This window comes from Pseudopipra pipra, chromosome 3 (assembly GCF_036250125.1).
Source record: "Pseudopipra pipra isolate bDixPip1 chromosome 3, bDixPip1.hap1, whole genome shotgun sequence".
Classification (NCBI taxonomy): domain Eukaryota; kingdom Metazoa; phylum Chordata; class Aves; order Passeriformes; family Pipridae; genus Pseudopipra; species Pseudopipra pipra.
The window spans coordinates 73,888,642-73,910,291 of record NC_087551.1 but is presented as its reverse complement, the minus strand read 5'-3'; the positions used below and the strand labels follow the sequence as shown (position 1 = coordinate 73,910,291).

Sequence of the window (21,650 nt, the reverse complement as noted above, 5' to 3'; positions counted from 1 at the left end):
CTATTCCTGACATTCTGATGAGTGACATTTAATGTATGTATTACACTAAACTAGATAACTCCTTTGCTGTGATGCTCAATGTATGTTGTCAAGAAGTCTGTTGAAATATTGAATGCAAAGGCCAGATTTGTTGCACAACCTTAGAATGAGCTCACACCAACTTTTTTTAAGGAGTCCATATATTTTTACATTGCAAAATATGATTTCACACTTCATTATGTACCTGTAGAAAGTCCTATGAAGTACTCTACTTCTTCCCTCGAACTTGTGACGAACTCTTGAATGAGTTTAGGAAATCAATAGATGCTTTACTTTTTAAAGAGGGAACATTTGAATTTCTCAATTACCCTTCTTTCTTATATTGCGTTTTGTTCTCTTAAACAGAAATAATTATTAACTTATTACTTTATGTTACTATTATAGGATGAAGTATCACTGTTGTATATTACTAATTTACAATCTCATATATAGATACAGAATAACCATTGTAAAAATTTTGTTTGTACTAAGATGGCAAGATCTTCAAATTAGTAGTGCATATGAGACTCTTATTATTGCAAACACCCCAGTCATCAGCAATAAACAGTATGAGCAACTTTGCAAGGCCCAGTAAGGTATTACACAGTGATGTACTAAACTATGCCAAACACTTGCTGACCACTTTTCCTATAAAACATATTTGGAGATAAGGAAAAGTATAGATCATGAGGTTTAAGAATTAAAAGTAGTCTTATAGAGACAGTGGTTAGTAGGTGTTTTTATTAAAAAATAATTAAATGAAAAATCAATGAAATGCTTGTGCACCTCCTATCTTCTACAGAGGATGTTGAGATTCCTTGAGGTAGAAAGACTGGTTAAATGTAGTTTTTGAAGATGTGCTAGCTTGATAAGTATTTCTGTAAAGGAGTTTCTGAGAACACGGCCCATCCTTTCAGTTTAGGAACGTTACAAAATATGGTGAAGTACGTGACAGTAATAAAACAAAGACTAACATCTTCCAGACAAAATTAAGTGAATCATATTAATATTGATTAATATGATTAACAGTTTACACATTTCTGTTATTTCTTGAGTAACATATATAATTTTTTTCTGGAAGCATGAAAGTTGGTGTGGTTTTTTTTTCATGTAGTAGATCATAGGCTAAATATCAACATGTGTTATTTCAAAATGTTGAGCTAAGATACTGCTAACATTTTGCTAATGCACACTGAGCATATTCTTTGAATATTCTTAAATCAACAGGGACAGATTTGCTGATTTTCTTTGACAATAACTTCTACATTCTAGATCAGGAGTTCGGTTTCTATGATTTACCAAAACCTTGAAGATGTGTTTTGGGGAATATAAAGGGAAATCCATGCTAAAATTACTCTTCAATAGATTTGACAGTCTAGCTTTGGGAGCAGATCAGTGAACATAGTGGGAAGGAGCCAAATTATTTTACATAGTAAGCTTAGGGAAATTGTATTGTTTTTAATATTACTTTAGGGTTGCTTAATGAGTCATTTTTAATTCAGGAATAATCTGAAGGCAATGGAGATAATAAATACTTCTCTGGACAGATATAAACAATGTATTACTCAATTTTTAAACATATATAAAAGCATCTAGAAATTGGGAAATAATAGATGCATTTTGTTTTTTGGAAATGAGAGTAATGTTTCATGGTTTCAGGATGTCAGAGCATTTGCTAGTTATTCACAGACATAGCATTTTTTAAAGATAATATTATTCATAATACACAGTAGCATTATTTTTTTTGTTACCATATGACAGAAAGATAGCAACTTTAGTTCAAATATTTGCAGTTTTACTAGAATTAAAAATCCAACTATTCCTTAGTATGGGCTAAAATGAATGCAAATTATACTATATAAAATAAATCTTTTTTAAAGCAGTAAAAGTTTTTAATTAGAGGATAGAAGGATAAAGGAGAAATGATGGAATTACAGGGAAGAGAGAATTATGTGGAGAAGATAAATTATACTTTATTATTTACCCTTTTTCAGAATGGAGAAAAAGAAGGAATATTAAATCAAATTGAAAATAGCATATTTAAAACAGAAAATAGAATTTAATTAGTTTTATTTTTGTAGATTGTTAATCAACCTCTGGAACTTTTCTCAGGCTAAAATAAAAAAAAGGAGTCCTTTGCAATAAAGCTACAGCGATTAGATATACAAGTGCATCTGAGGTAATGCTTTATGTATAAAGCAAAGGGTAGAGAGTTATAAAGAATCTTTCCCGGTAGTACGTAGGCAATTTTCAGGGTTTTTTCCATCTTCACATGAAATGCTAGTACTAATATTAGTCAGAATCAGAATATGTTTTTGCAGAAACTTTCATTATCTCTTTTCCCTAGTTCAGAGAGCAGTAGTGTTGAGGAAAAAAATTGATCAGTGTGGAAGGAAAATAGCAGGCATTGTGATTTTCTCAGGTTAATATTTAGTATGATAACATTCCTACTGATTATGACAAGTTTAGTAAAACAGTAAATCTACCTCATAGATGGTACTGTGTAATGTCACTTTATTTCATGTTCTGTGCATTTCATTAACCTGTTTACACTGTCTGTTGTGTAAATTCTTTGTGCATCAGATAAATCCATAGTTCAATTCATAGAAATTTTACCCCAGACTCTAGGTCTATTACAACATCACCAAAGATCATGGAAAATATTTCCATCAACTTCTCTAGACATTAGTTGAACACGTACACCAGCAAACAACATGGAATGTAGTTAAGTAGAAAAAAAAATGATAGTTCAATGAGGTGAACACATATAGGATATAATGTTCTCCTGAGTTTATTGAGTTAGTATTTGAAGCAATGGTGAAAAATATGGCCTTTTATTTGGGCCTCTATGAATGTTACCGGCATCATGACCATTATGAAACAAAAGCTGCAACTGTCATCTAAGTTGGTTCAGAATATGCACCTGAATATTTATTTTACTGTAGTAAGTGACAATTAGGTAAGTTTTTCCCTACTTCCCTGTTAATAATTCCTGATTTACAAATTTGTGTAGTAGTTCAATTAGGTTAAATGGCATGTGTTGAGACTGAAAGTTGTCATTGATTAAAATAGTTTATAAATCATGACAGACAGAGTGGTAAACAGGTAGGCTTTCATTCTTGCAAAAAAGCAATGTCAAGAATCATAAAAATATTAGTTAATGAATTTGTCAGTTGAATACAACAATGTGGAAAGAAAAAAGTAAAAGACAAAATTTGATTCTTAATGAGGTACAGGTAATTTTCAATTTAGGTAATGGTTGTTGGTTTTTTTTTTCCAGACATATCTAATAACTGCTGATATTTAAGCAGTTTTATCTGTAATAATAAATGTCATCTTTTGTATTTAAAGTAAAAGGATCAGAAAAACTTTGTACATGGGTATCTTTATAAGTGTCTCTACCTGTTTACTGTGCTGTCATTATTAAAAGCCTCACAAACAAATATTTTACTTTTATTTATTGTATGTAACTTTGACATCCAGTTTTAAAAAGATATAAAAATGCACATAAAATAATTGGTGCATATAACTAATCATAAAATGTAATGTGATGGTATATATTTTATATGATAATTAGTATTTTTATTTAAATTAAGCATATATTTATCCATATATTATATTTGACTATGTAGATTCAGTAAAAGTTAGTGCCTATATATTTAAAATATTGCTAGGGGCAATCCAGATAGGAATTTGTTATGTCTCATGCAGTTTTACAATATACTAAATCATGACATAAAAGCAAATATGTTTAGTTAAATTGTTAGTAGCATCATTTTCATTGATTGAGAATACTTCATAAAATCAAAATACGGCTCAGTTGTTTGATGCTTGCAATAATACTGCTTGCATTTTCACCCAATTAACACAAGATTATTGGAATACTTAGCTCTTTGAATTATTTTTTAATAAATTTGTTCATTTGATTAAAAATCAACCTTATTTTTTTCAGGTCAAAAAATCAGTACAATAGTTTAACCACTGATTTTTGGTTTTGTTTTAAAGAACAGCAAGAAAAGAGGGTTTGTGGTCAAGTGAAAATATTTTTGCTGAATTGCTTAATATGTTACGACTGTTTCATTTACAGAAAACACTACCATTATTGTACATGACCTTTTTTCTCATTTATTCTCAAATTTAAAGCCACTCTGCCATCAAGGATGTATGTATAAGAAATTGCTTTATAACAAGGAAAAAAAAATTCAGTCATAATATAAAGCAATTTAAACTTGGATGGATCAATTACACTGTTATATCCAAATGAGCTACAGCAAGTTGTGGGGCCATTCTGTCAGTCCTTAATCAAAGAAGCATGGATAAAGTACCAGAAGTTTTTCCTTAATTCTTTTATTCTCTGTTTATTGTTTAATGAAATTTTGAGGGTTTTTTTTTGTTTGTTTGTTTGGGGTTTTTTGTTGGTTTTCGTTTTGTTTTTTTTTGTTTTTGTTTAAAGATAAACTAAAATGAATTACATGTGTATTTCTACATGGGAATATAACTTGAAGGCTGAATTATTGCAGTTGAATATGGCTGAAAGCACAGTATGTTGGAAGTACACTGTATAATTTATGTATTCAGGAAGGTGTGCTCTTAAGTAATGTATCTGAATCAAAACAGCAACTATTTGATTTTCGGTCTTTTTCTTTAAAATTCAGAAGCAGGGATATTTCACATATGAAAATGAATAAGTTAGAAATAAAATCAGTCTCTTTAGCCTTTATCCTTTCGTTACTGTCTGTCTTAATTTTTTTGTGGCTAAAACTAAAAATCAAGTTGAATCTTTTGAGAAGTATTTGTGGTGACATAGTGCTCTTTTTTTTTATAATTCTGAATCCTGCCACTTTGTTTGTAGTGAAAAGAAAATGTTTTGTTTGAAGCTTTACAGCGTAGAGTCAAGTGAAAATTTTTTTTAAGCAAGTATTCAAAAGCATATACTTCTGTAGTTGCCAGATTCCTCATTTGTTTCTAAAATATGGAAAGCTAGTTCAGTTTCATGTTTCATTTCAGACAATAATTGCACAGACAGATTGAAAAGGAAAAGGCAGTGTTTCTTGAACTGCTTCATTTTACTGGTGTTTTCAGATATAGATAACAGAAAAGAGAAATCTTGCATTGCCTGAGACTGAGGAATTTTATAGCTGGATAAGTGTTTAGATATAACTAAGCAGGATTCCTAAGAGCATGGACCTGAAGTGATTTGGTTTTTCAATTTTCTCAAGAGATCTAGGAATCATGCATTACTGATATTGATTGTTGTTTAAACTAATAATTAATTATGTCCTATTTCATTTTCTTTCTGCTTCTCAAAACTGGAAAGAATCATTGCCATTTGTAGTATTTTGGGATTAGATCACCCCAGTCGAATAAACATATCTGAACCAGAACAAACTACCTAATGTGCTCTCCTCTTAAGTATGAGTGGCTACACGAACTGCACAGTAATTTTCTTTTATTTTTTGCATTGTGAAAAAAACTACTAGACATTGTGAGCACAGCTACTAGTAAAATGAAGACAATATGAGTTTGGCATGATAACAACATAATTGCTAATGATTTTTACAGCTTCTCTGGTTGAATTAAATCGAAAAAAACAATGCCAACAATTCTCATAGCACAAACCCAGAGCATTCAGAATGGATATGTGTGCAATCCTCACTGCTTCCAAGTTTGTAGTAATTTTAATCGAAATTCTTACTTGCATATAATTGAGCCACCCAGAGAGAACCTACAGCAATAATTACTATGCTCCAGTGCATTCCTGCTGGTGTTTCCTTTTTCTTACAACTGAGTTGATATTTGTTCTGCAGTCTGTTGGTGTCTGCAATAACAATTGTAACAAAGTCCATCCAGCAAGAACATTCTTCCTGGACTTTAGGATGTGTCAATAGCAAAAATTTCTCATAAAGGAAACTATAGTGTCCAGACACTGCAATGAGTCTGCTCTGAAAACTAACAAACACCCCACCCCACCCCACCCCCTATTATTCTTCACAGGAAGAAAGTATTCCTATGCTACATTTTCTTCTTTTTTTCCTTTTTTTTTATGGGACACTTAATGATGCAAGTAATATTCTATTGGCTTTGGATTTTTATATTAGGTTTTCTTGTCAATTATTTTGTATATTTTGTATGTAACTATATTACATATGGATAAATGTGATAGTAGTAGTTTTTAAATGTACTTACATACTAAAGGAAACCATATATAATATTTAAATAATTATCTATTCATGTGAATTATGCAATCATTAAAAGCACAACTTTTCCTTAGGAGAATGGGTGAATTTAACATGGCTGTCATGCCAAGGGCTTAAAACCGAGCCCTAGATTTTATTAGAAATCTTCATTGAAGGAGATATCGCAGTTTTCCGCTTACACAGCTCTCATTTGCTTTTCATCAGCTAGTGCTGATGATTTTGAATGCCTCATCTTTCTATAATCCTGTGATAATTGCATCCATTTAGTCTACCATGTAAGGCATCCATGCATTTTAATCTTTTGTTTACAGATACCTAGCACTTCTCATGCTTTGCTGTTGAATGCTAATGCAGAGCTCAGGTCTTAGGCTATTCAGGATAAAATAAGCAGTTAACTAAGAGCTTTGAAAATGATAGCCTCACTAAACTATTTAATAAATTGGTCAAGTGTCATTTTTACACATTATTCTGAGAGATTTCTTCCAACTGGTTAATTTCTCAAGAGAGGCGTTTATGAATATTCATTTATTAAAGTAATAGAATATGAGTTTGAGTGTGTTTCTGCATTGTGTTATTATTTTGTGGCTTACACTGCCATTAATTGAAAAAATATGTCAAACCTGTATAATGCAGTTCCCCAAAACCTTTACGAAGCAATTCATCAGGATGAGGTATCTTAGCTGATGGCAGTGTAAAGACAGAACCTATTAGATATCAAACAGATGACATTTTTGTTTCCTAATCTACTTTCAGGAAATATATACATAATAAAAGATACAATTAAACTAACTTACCAGAGGATATGAAAAATTTTTAGGGACTCATAAAAAAGTCAAATTGTTCAAGAGGATACAGTGTTCAGTAGGAGTGACTTCTATGATAAGTTCAGACTCATACCAGATGTGAAGCTAAAATCTACACAAATCTCAGAAATTTAAGAACCATTATTTCCAGATGCACTGCACTGCTTTTTTTCATTCTTTTCCCAGAAAAATGCAATAGTAAATTATAGTTTAGTAGAACAAGAACAATACCAACAATTAAATATTTTTTATAGCTAAAAAAATTCTTCACTATAGTAATAAAAAAAAATCCAGTTTTTACATTTGTGTTTTGTAGTAGGCTTATCCCAACTGATTCCTTCCATTTACTGAGTGGGATTGTGTTGTCTTTGCCACTGCAGAAATCTGAAAGCAAGTAAGAGCAGGCTCTTCCATTCTCACAGCATAGACAACATAATGGACGAAACACATAAATGAAATGCACTGTTCTCTGTAGCTCTTTTTGTTTTGATGGTCTTTTTATCAAGTAATGTTTAACTTCCATTCAGATACTAGTGTGCCATTTTTGTCCAGTGTTAGTTTCATTATTTCATAACATTTTAAAAAAAGGAAATAATTTTAAGAACCAAAAAAATAAAGTACAGCTCTTCAATGAGTAAGAGACAGATCTTCCCTCATAAATTTTTGAGTTACTTACAGGAAATGCTGCAGATTGAAGAAAGGAAGGGGAGTTCTGATGCAGTTGATAGAATTCCAGAAGGCAATTCAACCTGCTAGTAACTCATTCTCCTATTTCTGACAGTTATACCTAGCACCCCAAGGAATCACCTAACAGTAGAAAATGGCCTTCTACTTGCCACTTTTTAGTGCACTCCAGGCAAGGGATAAAGAACAAAGAACCAGTAATAAGAGATCAGATGCTTTTTGCCTGTATTAGTAGTGTGTTAAGAAACAAAAGTAAAAGGAATGAAAGGATAACTGGAAGATGCTTTGCGTTTACATTCAAATACATAAAATAATTTTAAATAGAAACAAAACCTATTTATTTTGAGATATGGGCTCAAAATATGAATCCTTAGACTTCTGTAAAGGTAGTCTTTTACTCTGCTGTACTACCCCTTCCAAAGAAAACTATTTTGACACTTCTATAACTTAACTTTGCATTTTGATCAATTTTCATAGTACTTATAGAAGTGAGGTACAGAGTTCAATTTCAGGATTATGTTTGAGAGTAGAATGCAGAATTCTTTGATAACTTACCTTTGCTTGAAGCATGTTTCTTTTCTGAGTCTGTTTAAAAACTATTTTAAGTTTTCTTTCTGTTTTCTTTGAGTTAATATTTCTTAATTATAATTGTAGCTTAGATTTGTTTATGTTAATGGTTTTTCCTACTCAACTTTGAATATGACTCACTGTGTTCATATCATGTGGTAGAAATGACTTATCAGCTGAAGTACAGGAGCTCTAAAATGGGATCTGTGTATCGAGAGAGTATACACTGTTTTTTGTTGTAATGGAATTAGAATTCTTCACTGAATGTTTAAGGAGTAAATAATCTGAACCAGTTTATGCAACACATTTGCCCAGGTAGTAGCTGAAATGCAAATTCAGCAGTTAATAGTTTTGTTCATATATGGTCTATATTTATATATTTATATCTACATATGTAGGTGATGGCCGTGTGTGTGATGTATTTAAGTATCCTGATTTTTTTACAATCCTGCTGTCAGGTGGCTTTTGCTTGGTTCCTCAAAAGTTGTGGTTTTTTCCCACAGGTGTAGTGATGGTAAAATCTGGATACTCTTTACACATGGCAGCTGATCTAAAACCTAAGGAGAGGACAGAGCAGTTTCTAGGGTCAAGTTACAATTTCCTTGTTACCATTCCAATTTACATGGACAGAGGAGATCCTCTGGGATCTTTTGCCAGTTTTAAGATGACTGCTATTACTGTTACCATGGTAAGCATTATACAGGGAGTGATTGAAGCCAGGCTCAGTGGAACAAATTACAGCTATCTTCCACTGACCTCAAAGTGTTTGGTAAATTAACCTCAAAATCAGTCCTCATGTTTCTTCATAAATAATTGCCTAAAGAATCGTTTTACTCATTGAAACACATCTGCAAGAGTTTAAGTGGATGTGAAGATCTGTTTCCCCACTCCTATCTCCCTGTTTCTGTGTGTCAGTAAAAGAGAAATCTCCCTCTCTCTCCTTCTCTCTCATTTCTCCGTTAAGGTATGATATTATCTATAGACCTCTTAGATAAATAATTTGCTATATAGGCTGTAATTTTATTCTTATTTTTACAGTACCTCAACACCTGCTACCATTCTGTTCAGCCATTACTGATCAGGATATTTAGCCTTCACATTAGTTATAAAATGAGTGATTCTTAAGAATAGAATTTAAATTAATATTAAATAATAATTATTTTTTAAAATTATTTGTTTAAAAGAGGATTAAATTGAATTTCATATTGTAGGACTGCAATCTGATATATGAAGGTATGCAACATTGTGACCCAAGAATGGCTGATATTATTTTAAAGAATTACTGAATATTCATACTATAGCTAAGTCCTCTGCCCAAAATAAATCTATCCTTATTGCTACAATAAAATAATAATACCCACTGCAGTGATGACATTTATTGTCAACTGAACCTATCTATTAAACAGTGTTTAAAAGGATTCTGTAAGCATTAGAAAGATAAAATAATGCCCTTTTTAATTTCTGAAACAGATCACTGTGTTATTGAGTTCTTAATTACAGAAAGAACACCTGATTTACAATTAAGTATTAATGGAGTACATTGATATCAGTTTAATTAGTACAGAAACTGATCATAATTATTGTAAATTTTATATTATCAGAGGAAGGGAAGAATGAAAGAGTATTCAAGCAATGTTGGAGAGACTGCTATATAAAAATTACAGAACTGTAATCTGAAATTATGAGGACACTCCAGTTTCTTTTTTGATTTTCAGTACTTTTTAGTACACACTATAAAAAGAACTGCAAATCAACAAAACCAAACCAAAATGCCTCTTTTTAAAGCAAAGCTATCATACTAGCTTCTTTAGAAGATTACAATGTGTGTAAAAAAGTAATGCTGGTAAGGTTTGATTTGGATGTAGAAAAAGTAGTTACCTATATTTTAATTCTCATCAAGTGTATTATTGTTCATTACATACATTGTTATTTATTGATCACAGCTATCCAGGAATTGTAAGTGATGCAATTTTTTTAAGTGGGAAATGTGTCACAGCAAATCAGTTCATATTCCTAATAGAAATTTTAATAAAAATAAGAGAAGGCAGTGGAATGGGAAACAAGTGCCCTTGAAAGTGAACAAAAGTTTTTGTCCTGTTTGTGTCAGTTACTGACTGAAGAAAAACAAGAACTTCAATTTTGCTTTTCTTTATTTCCTGGAAAATACCAAGGATGCAATAGAGATTCAATTAATTTAACTAAGTTCTTTATCTCTAACTGTAAGCAGAAGTAGTTGTGTACAGAAGAGTTAAAAACATGAGGAAGTCTATGGGAGTACTTCTCTGGGGTACATTCCCAGAGAGACAACAATTCGTGGCTTTTGACTTGAAAGATTTTATCTTTTAATTAATATTAAATTTTATTTGAAAACTTAAAAAGTGAACTGAGGAAGATATTTCTCATCCAGGACTCCACAAAGTAGATAAGACATGGTTTCTGCCTGGAGAAGCTGGCAAGAGTAATTTTAGACATGACAGAACAAGTGAGAACAACAAATAGTGGGGGAGGGTTGGAGCTGAAGAGGGTCGCACTAAGAAGATTACAGGGTTACTTACATTCATTTCATGCATATCTTTATAGTATCACTGTTCCATTTGTATACAACATTTTAAAGCTTCTGTAAATATTCCAGAAATAGCTGGAGAAGCGGCAGAAAGAGTAAGAAGTGTATCTAAGATTTAGAAGTAAAAGAGGGTGATAAAGGGAATCAATCATGTATATAAAATAACGGTCTATATTTGTGACGGGCTCTTTTGTTTTTCTATGTGACCTTCGAGCCATCAAAAGATATTCAGGTGATGACTAGTCTGTGTAATCTATGTGGAGGCACATTTTAGACTTTCTGTTTTACTGGATATATAAACATAGCTCTGCTGAGTAATTCCAGGACTACTATTAGTAAATATTTAAGTCTTACTGTAGTTTGTGAATGGAAGTTCTTTGTGCTGTATGAGGGCAGGTGCTCAAACTGTTGTCCGGAACTCAAGTTTCAGCTCCCAAAGGAAGGATTCTCAATATATGAAGTAAGCCAATCCTACACTGTGGGAGGCTAACCTTGACTAAGGACCAAACTTTTGCCTAACCACTCACTTAATCCCTCCACACCAGGATAAAGAGAGAAAACAGAGATGAGAATTTTCCAAAATAGTCAGTTTTTTGTTTCTCCCATTTTTTCAATATATTCAGGGAAAACTATATATGGGTTAACAGTAATAATGTTCTCTGGTAAAGATGTAAGAATATCATAAAAAATAGCTAAATGTAGGCTATTTAGAAGGAAAATGTAAATAAAAATATAATAAGTATTGTTAATAATCAATTTTTGGAAGTAGCACCCAGTTGTTAGTTAGTGTCTAGATAGAGGAATAAAGGAATATAAATGCAGATTTAAAGAGTCTCATGAGCCTAAAGAACAAAATATACAAAGGGGGAAATCATATTGAGCATATCAGCTTACTTATGTTGCCAAAAATGGGGCAAAATTTTTTCTAACAAAACAAATACTCTGTTTTTCTGAGTTGTGCTTCAGATACAGAAATCAAGACAGGTTGTGAATCTTGTGAAAAATAAAAATGAAGCAACTCTTTTAACATCTCCCCAACTACACCTTACTTCAGATATCTCAGAGCTGCATAGTCCTAGATATTTGTTTTTTTAAGATTTCAATATGTTTTTCAGAAGTCAGGATAAGTTGATTGCGCAAGAAGCCTGCAATCAATGACGTTCACATACATTAAAAGAGAGTAATTTCAAAAAAGTTTTCTTCAGATTCTTGACTGTCATTTAATATTTAACTGTGCCAACATTTCTTCTGTTCAAGAAGTGGATGGACTAATGTTCTCAAAGTTCAAAATTTTTTTAAGAACTGAAATCAGTATATTTAATAAATTAAAGAATAGGAATTTGACTAGTGCTTCAAAATTGAGGTTGTATGTATAGCTTTGACTCTTATTTCCATCATATAATAACCTTTAATTATGATGGTAATATACTATGTCTTTAATACAGAATATAATGGATTTTAATAAACCCTTAATTCACATCCATAAGAATGAATGTTTCAGTTATCATAAACTTATACGAATTATAAAATAATAGTTAAAAATTTGTTTATAATTCTGACATTTTTAAATTATATTTCTTCAATGTATGGCATTGAGTAGAAATTTACTAAATACCTGAGAACATTACAATCAAAGGAAATATTCTCTTTGTCTTCAGCAGATATGAGAACAGATCCATACTTGGTATAAGTTTTACAGTATTTCATTTTACCAAACAAAAGCAGCCTTTTAAAATTTTAGTTCAGATTTGATCTATGACTAATCTACTAATTTCTGCAGCCAGCAAGGCTACATTTCTTTGGATTTAACTGCAAGACTATTAGCTAATAGAGCAGTAAAAATAGACAAGTTCCAAATATCACCAAATATTCTCTTTTTCTGGATGACATTACTCCTGTATGTTTACAGTAGAAGTTTACTGAATAAGTTTTATATTATTTGCTTATAAGCTAATTGAGTTTTGGTGATTTTTATTTTGTTTTGATTTGTTTTTTTTGTTTTTTTCCTTAATATTAACCAGGAAGATAAAGTTGTACGAATATGGAGAGGATATATTTATTCATATAGTGAAGATTTTGGTTCTGATCCTGAAGTAGCTTATGTATTTGTATTTAATCTCTGACTCAATTGGATTTAACAGAATCCTATCCATGTTTAAATTAATATTGTCTGTAAGCCATTTAAAGGGACAGAGGGTAAACCTATAGAACACAATTCTATAAAGACAGTATACAACTTACATACGAATCTTGTGTTTTTCAAGATGACTTATAGATAGTCTTTTAGATATTTAAAAAATCAGTTGCATAAAGTTCCATTTCTAGGCAATGGAGAGGTGATAGTGATTCAATGAAACTGATTTAGATGGGGATTTTTTTGGTATATAAAAAAAGTATTGGGTAACTAGTTCTTGTCAGGAAGCAGCAAAAGCATAGCAGCTCTATGAGGGAAGATGATGTGGAAGATGATCAGTGCAAGCAGGGCAATTACTGTACTGAGAAAGGTACTGAACAGGGCAGAGGTGTTGGTAATAACAGTCTGTTCACAGCCCAGCAGTTGTCAGATAAGGCGAGGCAGTGAATCAGGTTGGACATCCAAGGAGCCAAAAAAAATCTGGTTTTTCTAAAAAAAAAGAAATGCAGGCTTTAATAAACAGAAGTAGCAACATGTTTTTTTGTTGAAGAGTGCAATACATTGCAATAAAGCATCCATTTCATACCCTGGATATTCTTGAAAAACATTTAAAATATTTTAATTTATCTGTCGTTTCTCATGCAGTAAGATATGGATTGAGGGTGTAGTCCTGCATGGAAGCCCTGTAAAACAATGTCTAGAATCATTCTTACTCTTTGTTCTAGTGATTGGGAGAATGTGTAATTTGCTGGAGCTAAGAGTATCTCATATAAATGCCTTGATGGTTTGTTGTGTTCAGCAATACCTAGTATTGGATCAGTATGCTCAGAAGTTCATGAAGAAGATGGAGTAAGATTCTTTTGATTTATCAAATTGTGCTCATTAGATTAAACCTTACATCTTGTGAAATCTTTGTGCTAAGGGTTTTGCAGTGAAACCCATTTTCTGCCTTCTTCTTGGTCTGATAGTGCAAGAGATGTCTGTGTGCATATAAGTGGGTAACCATCTTTCCTTTAAATTTCTTCATAGTCCTTATCCAAAGAAAAGTGAGGAAATGAATGAAAAGTATCCAGGTTAATTTGATAGGTTTGAAATAGTGCTGTTATAGTACGCACACTTTGTGTGCTGTGTCAGTGACATATATTGCTGAGTTATGTGAGATGTGTTGGTCTATACATCCTGCTCTAGATAATATTTTTATAATACCATTTTCTCCTAATGGATTTACATATTCATTTAAAAAAATACAGTAACAACATTGTGTTTGTAATATCACTGAAAAGAATGTAATTTAAATAAATGAAACACAGCTACCAGTAAATAATCTCATTAGTTCTTTAAGTCATGATACTTCTTTGCCATCATATTCCCTTTACTTCCTTCCCTGAAATTACTTGTAATTCCGTGAATATAGGGAAGTATTCTATCTTACTGCATCAGACCAAGAATTCAGTTTATTGCATTTGATTTTTGTCTTGTATTTTCAAACTATCTTGTAGTACATAGATTTTTCTTAGCCTTTCCATAGTTGTTATGTGGCTCCTATTTGTGACAAAATGGAAGACAGCATCATGTCTTAGATAAAGATGAAAAAATTTTTCAGTATGGATTTTTAAATAAGAATTGAACATCAGACACTATAATGGTAGCTGATAACTATCATAGATTTTTAGTTAAATATTCAGTATTAACTTGTGTTTTGCTTTTCCCTGAGGGGAAAAAAAAAGAAAAAAGAAAAAAAAAGAAAGAAACCCCTACATCTCCTCCCATCCTAAAGAAGACTGGTTTAGACCTTTCAGAAAAGTTCTCTATAAGAATTTAACAGGTAGCATGCTGAATATGATTTAATAGCAGTACCCACATGTTTTTCAAATATCTGAAAGCAACGCATAAAACTCAAATGGTCTGTATATATTAGTAACAGGTCCAATCTGTCTTTATCTCGCAAGGACTGACTGTATATTCCCAACTGGTGTAAATTCTCTCCTGTGTAATATTCCTAGACAGCCATGTGTCGGTATAACAAAAACCCAATTACAAATGTCAATCCAGTAGTCCATTTTATCTTTTCTTTAAATTGTAGGGTTAGGGTTTTCTTCTCTTTTTAAAAAGTTTCAGTGCTATCCATAAAATAGAGTTTAAATTAAAAAATTCTTTACCTCCAGATATTATTGTCCACAATAAGCATATTTATCATTTTTTGTCAAAACAAAATACTATATTATTATCACAGAGAAACTAATAGGTTCTTGAATTTAAATTGGTGGAGGGTATTTACATATTTTCAGCAGCTTTGAATTCATTCGTACAGAACATGCTAGACCACAGCTTTTATGAGAGCAACTGAAAGCAGCAGTCAGTGTGTGACAGAATGTACTGTGCTGAGTGTAGTTGGTAAGCCAAAACGCTGTATCTACAGTGACATCTAAGGTCATCTAGGCTGAACCCTGTGGCGCTCTGTAAGATGGTGTTTTTATGTACCTAAACTGTAGTAAGTATTCTAGTTTATCCAGAATTAGTTACGTCTCTTCCTGAGTTTGCCTCAAACTATGGATGCTGGAAAGGATTGGGTGCCTGCAGGTCAAGAATTAAGGAACAGAACCTTGTATCATTATCACAAGACTTCCTATGCCAGGAGTGTGCAAAAACAAGCTCTTAAATAAAAAGGGAAGCAGAGGTGCTAGCATTAGAGTACAGTTAATGCTTTACCCTGTTCTGAAGTCAAACAGGCTCAAGGAGTCTAAAAAGACCTCTATGGAGTCTAAAAGCAGGCATTCCCAGTGTAGAGAGTGGAAAGTTAATATCTGAGAAAGGACCTCTTTGTTGATACTGGTAATGATCTTGCCTTAGAGGACTAGCAGGATTTCGTATTGGACTGAATTGTTTACAAAATGAAAGACTAAAATAATGAGATATTTTACACTTTCTTACCCTGCATACCATCTTCCATAGGATATAGAAAAGCATTTTGGCTAAAGCTGGTCTCTTTTATGTGCATAGCAGCACAAAGAAAACTGAGAGGTTCCATAACCTGTAGTTATGTCAAATATAACATGGTATTGCCTTTCATGAAACGCTGTTTATGTTTCTTTCTAGTCTTCCCATACACTCAGAGACCGCAATGAAAAATCCAGTATCGGATTAGAGAATTATCTGAGCAGGTTTTTTCAAAAAAAATCTTATTTTTTAAAAAAATACTCATTATGAATTTTACTTACAAGGCCTGTAAGACCAAGGTCCCATTTTTGGCATCCCACAATGAATGGGAAGGGAACATGTGGGTGGACAGATGCTCATGGTTGAAAAGGAATAACAAAAGTCAGAGGGTCCACAATAGCTTACAGAGTGTTATTAGTAAATTAGATACTTGGCATGGACATTGTTATTAGTCCCTTATCTCTTAGTCTAAACACACGGCAATGTTTTTTGAATAACAGGAGAGAGAGAGAGAGGGAGAGAGAAGAGAAAGAGAGAAAGAAAGGAAGAAAGAAAGAAATGACAGAAGGAGGAAAGAAAGAAAGAGAAAGATCACCAGTCCTGGCTCCAGCATTGATCCAGCTGATGGGGTATCCAGAGTCCTGGGGATGCCACTTGGGCTTGGTGTGGGTACCTTTTTATAGATAAGCTTCCCCACCACGGAGATAAGTTTCTTGTTTTCTATGCAAATTAGTTATCATGTGCAGTTTGTTCTTCTAGACCTTCCTGGAAATAGGTCGGAGGGCTTCTGGGGTCTTTGGTGGTCTTGATCTCCCCCTACTGGGCCAGCCTTTGGTCCACAGTCCTGCTTTTCAACCTCATCCCTGTGCTTGCACTGTACTGAGTTATGCTTATTTCCAGGAGCCAGAACAAGGACATTTGTTCCAGAAAAGTGCTGGCCTACCTTCATATGGCCCCCTTCTCCAGCTACATGCTCTTGTTACCAGCAGTCCTTGGTTGGCTCCATGGCTATTTGGCTCTAGGTGTCTGAGACATACACATTAACTCCCTTATCTTCTGGGATTCTACACCATTATTTCAAACACTGTGGAAATACCGAATGTAATAAATTGTAGTCTTCTGAAGTCATTTGCAATTCTGAAGTAGGTCTGTCTGCTCATTGGGCATACTAATTTTAATTGCTAATATCATGGAATGTTCCTAAAGTGGAATTAAATTTAATACAAATCTTCCCTGTCTTGTGGTCTGCTAAGATTGCTGACTCTTAAATGTTATTTTTATAAGCCAATAATTTTGGGAGAGTAATTGTAACTTTTCAGTGGGTAGCAACAAAGAGAAAAACTGGAAATCAGGTTGTAAAGCTCATTTAAGTCTATTTTTTCAAGTATTTCAAACACCTGAAGATTTTAGGCATTAAGAGACTGTATCTGAAACGTTAGAATAAAGACTGATAAAACTGGGTAAATGGGAAGAGTACCTGTTATCAGCAGTTAGAGAAATCAATCTCCAAAATTGCTTTAGTTCACTGAAGTTCTTTGTTTTCTTTACGCTTGTCTTCTTGACTGAGCTAGTGTACTGCATTTAAATTTGTGGGAGTGTAGTCCATTAATCAAGGAAAGTGATTATTCCCATAATAGCATTTATTATACCACATTCGAATACTGTGAACAGTTCTGGAGCCTTCAAGACTTGAATAAACTTAAGCAAGTGTCACCAAACTTGGACTCTGGATCACAAGACTAGTGAAAGGAGGCTGGGGGAGCTGGGCTTTTTTTGCACTTTGTAATAATATAAAAATAATCCAACAAGATAAGATATCAGAACAAAAAGGTAAAACTATCAAGTTACATTTTATATTGTTCAGTAATGTTGCAATCACTAAAAGTAACATTTGCATATTGATATTTATTTTGAATCTCTAAAATATGTTGGCTTTATATAGCAAACATTGTCCCCCCAAGAAAAACATATTTTCCATTTTAATCTTCAAATATATCTCAGCAAAAGAACATAAAACCTGCTTCAGCTTCATGGAGTGCTTGGTTTCCAGATTTTGTCAGATTGGCAACAACATGACATGAAAGATACTTAGCTTTTTAATGAGATGGCAAACTTCTGATGTAGTTTTACTACAAAGTAATAGAAGAATTCAGGTCACAATATTTAATTAGAATCCAATCTACATTTTTGAACAGCATATCAGTATTATTTTGGAAATCCAAATGAAACAGTTATTTGTCAAGTGCACACTTCTAAGATGAGAGGTGTTTTAACATTACATGAAGACCATAAATGTGAAACATTTGGTCTTCTGTATTAGAATGTGTTTGAAATATTACTGCGTAGAAAATTGCATTTTTCAAAGTGACAGATGCATTATTCAGATAGCTTTGATTATAAGATACATTAGAAAAGAGGTTCTTTTGTAAAGGCTGCCTATCCCATGGTTTTTAACAGAGTGGCTTTAATGATTTGAGAAATTATGAAAACATATTAATATTGATTTAATAATTAAACTCTGTAATACTATTAATTATTGTGGTGCTTTCTTGTACTGGTTCTATTCTACTGTATTGCAGTGATTTTCTTTTTCTTCTTCTCAAATATATTATGCACGTACGTTAACTTGTATTCATTATCAAAGATTTAAAGACATAATTTAAGCATAAAATAAAAGTCCCTATCAACAGTGTGTTTCCAAGTTCAGGCATGATGATTAAATCTCTTAAATGATTAGAATTCTGCACTGTGGAATTAAAATTTAAAGCTCTACAAAGGTATAACAAGGAAGAGAGGACTGAAAGTCTCTTCATTTCTGAAAGAAATTGTAACAAAGAATAATTTATCTAGACATGTTTGCTTGTTTTAGCTAAAATTGATAAAGTAACGTTTAGATATGAACCCATCATAATGTGCAGCAATTGCAAAACCATGAGTTAAAACAGATTGATTGTATATAATCTGCTTGTAATCTGTTGCCAGACTTGTGCATCTTTCTACTATCTTCGTTGTATCTATTTTTTGAGGTAATTAATTTCACTGTCTTTTCCTTTTTTTTTTTCTTTTCTTTTCTTTTCTCAGAGCCTGGCCCTGCAAGGTGCTTGTGCATGTCCCCAGCTTCTTTTGGAAAGCCTTTCCAGGGATGCTACTGTGCACCTCACAGGACAGGATGCAATCCCTTTAATTTGCTATTTTAATTTTCTGTGAATTATAGAGTTTAATACCCTTATTTGGTGATTAACCATATCACTTTTGCTGCTAACTATTTGTTTTCTCTTATATTTATTATTTGCAATTTTGCTGAGTAAAACCCTTTGCTTAATGTATTTTTTTCTAGTTAATTACTGTGATTTAACACATTTTATATTTTCTTTCAAAATGCAAAATACTGACACAGTGTTTATATGAACCTAATACTAAATGGTACCAAATGTCTGTAATTCTACTGATGTTAATAGAAGATTAAGCACTTTGATGTTTACAGGTGGCACTTGGAACCTTTCAGAGTCAATCTGTATACAACTTCATTAATATTAACAATAGTTAAGAATGTGAATATTTAATGTTGTTTTATCTTTTAATATCGTTGTTGAACATAATGCAGTCATACTGTAAAAACTTTCAATCACTATTTTCTTTATAACCTTTCTTGTTTTTCTCTTGCAGCAGATTTGCCGGATAGACTTTGTGCTGGCTGCCTTTTAAATCTGTTCTTTTTTTTTCTGTCAATTACCACAGGTTTAGTCCCTATGAGTGGTATAATCCACATCCTTGCAACCCTGATTCAGACGTGGTGGAAAACAATTTTACCTTGCTAAATAGTTTCTGGTTTGGAGTTGGAGCTCTCATGCAGCAAGGTACACGACTCAGTCTGCTCTTTCTCTTGGGCGCCATGTCCCACTTTTTGCTGGGGGTAACAGCTCTCTGCTGCAAGTCATTTGCATGGGTGCCTCTGTGCATTAGTCTGAAGACAGATATAAATTTTAAAACTTAAAAGTACATCATAACTCTTAGTTTATTTCCCAAACAGCAAAGACTTACTGCATAAGAAAATGAGCTAATCTGTCCATTACCTAACAAACCTTCATTTAAACTATGTAAAAAAGAGTACATCTTTGTCAGGCAAGAGTATAATGTAAAAATCTCTCATTTGTTTAATTTTGGTCTAGAAAGCTTTCAATAATAGACACATTTTATCTAGTAGCTAGTACCTGTAAAATAAAATGGTAAATATAAGAGATTTAAATCTTTTCACTACAATTTATGTTTTTAAAATCAGAATAACCATTGTTAAAGATTTAAATAAACAGCCCATATTATACAATGCATGCACTGAGAAACTGATGTCATTACTGACAATAAAATTGGTAGCTAAGTAGTCATATTGCTCAGAGTAAAACCAACGATCAGTTTTAACTGGCATTGTCCTAGTAAAATCCTTAAGTCAGGACATATTCTTCAAAATCTGTAATTTTCCTTACCATATTCCTTTTATTTTGAAAGTATACCTAATATATAGATCCATAAAAATATGTCACCATTTTATTACCCTTTTCCATAAGGATTTGGACACAGTCACATAATTTCAGGCACACTTGAATAGCACAGATTCAGCTTTTTGCTCTGACATTTCACTGGGCAGTACAGTATAAGGATTGCTAGTCCTGTTGAAGAACCACTAATAGGAATGACTTTCTGGAAAAAAATAACCATTGCATATCTTGAAAAATTCATATAAAAGATTGGTATTGGTATAATTGTTTTAACAGATATACCTGCGCAATCATTTTAAAAACTTCCCATTATAAGTACACCAACTATAAATAAATACTGTTTTTAACTCATCAAATGAATTCATGGAGCTTTCCTGTAAGTGCAGTAAATATTCTTTCATGTATCAGGTTGCTAGTCTTGAAAAGTCTCTAAGACCTCAGCAAAAAGTGTACTATGCTCAGAAAACATGAATTAATGGGTAAAAGAAATCAAGATTCCAGATCAGAAATAAAAATACAGCTGTAGTTGGCTAAGTATTTAGAATCAACTAGGTTGTCAATATACCTTTCAAGAAATTATATCGTTGAAGCATCCTGCCCAAATACGTGTTTGTAAGATAATAATTGCTTTCAAAGAAACTATCAAAAAAAGGAATACTGAATGAAAGTAAATATTTTGAATTCCATTCACAGTTCTGAGGATTGCCAGAATCACTATCAATGCTGAGTTTTATTCCTTATGCTGCTATATGCTTCTTCTTCTTTCTGGAGAAGGGAAAGCAATTAGGTTTTTGCATCATCATTTAGCAAGAAAAATGTATTTTAGTCCCTAGCATCTGAACATTTGTTGACAATCAAAATAAGAACAAAACCTGCAACCTTCATTTTAAAAGATGTCTTTGAAGGATAATAGTTTTCCATGAAGGAAAACTAGTCTCTGTCCTTGCCTTATATTATTTGCTCTTACTCAGTTCATCCTTTAATAAACTTTGAAGGCACCGTTCTAAGGATGAGTTATTAGTCTTGATTTTGACGACTGCTTGAAAAAAAAAATTCCTCAAACCCTGAAGTCATCTAAAAGTACACTTTTAGACAAGCATAACAACTATAACTTTCCATTAGAAACAGTATAAAAGTGCTTGGGCAATATTCACATTAACTTATTAAGTGCTGCTTCTTTACAAAACATTTGCTTAGTGATGGAGGGTACATGATAGAGGGAACTCATACATGTCTTGCTGGCACCCCTCACTC

At 32.5% G+C, this 21,650-nt stretch overlaps 1 protein-coding gene across 7 annotated transcripts in view; it reads left to right on the top strand.

Annotated features, from left to right (window-relative positions):
• GRIK2 (glutamate ionotropic receptor kainate type subunit 2) overlaps nucleotides 1-21,650 on the top strand; it is a 365,319-nt gene that overhangs the window by 252,070 nt on the left and 91,599 nt on the right. For 5 of the 7 annotated variants that reach the window (XM_064649882.1, XM_064649881.1, XM_064649884.1 and 2 more), the window contains one exon: nucleotides 19,642-19,760. In XM_064649882.1, coding sequence (XP_064505952.1) covers nucleotides 19,642-19,760 — 119 coding nt within the window. Of the gene's footprint in view, nucleotides 1-18,984; nucleotides 19,166-19,641; nucleotides 19,761-21,650 lie in introns of those variants that run through there. The other 2 variants (XM_064649887.1, XM_064649886.1) reach the window with 1 other exon arrangement.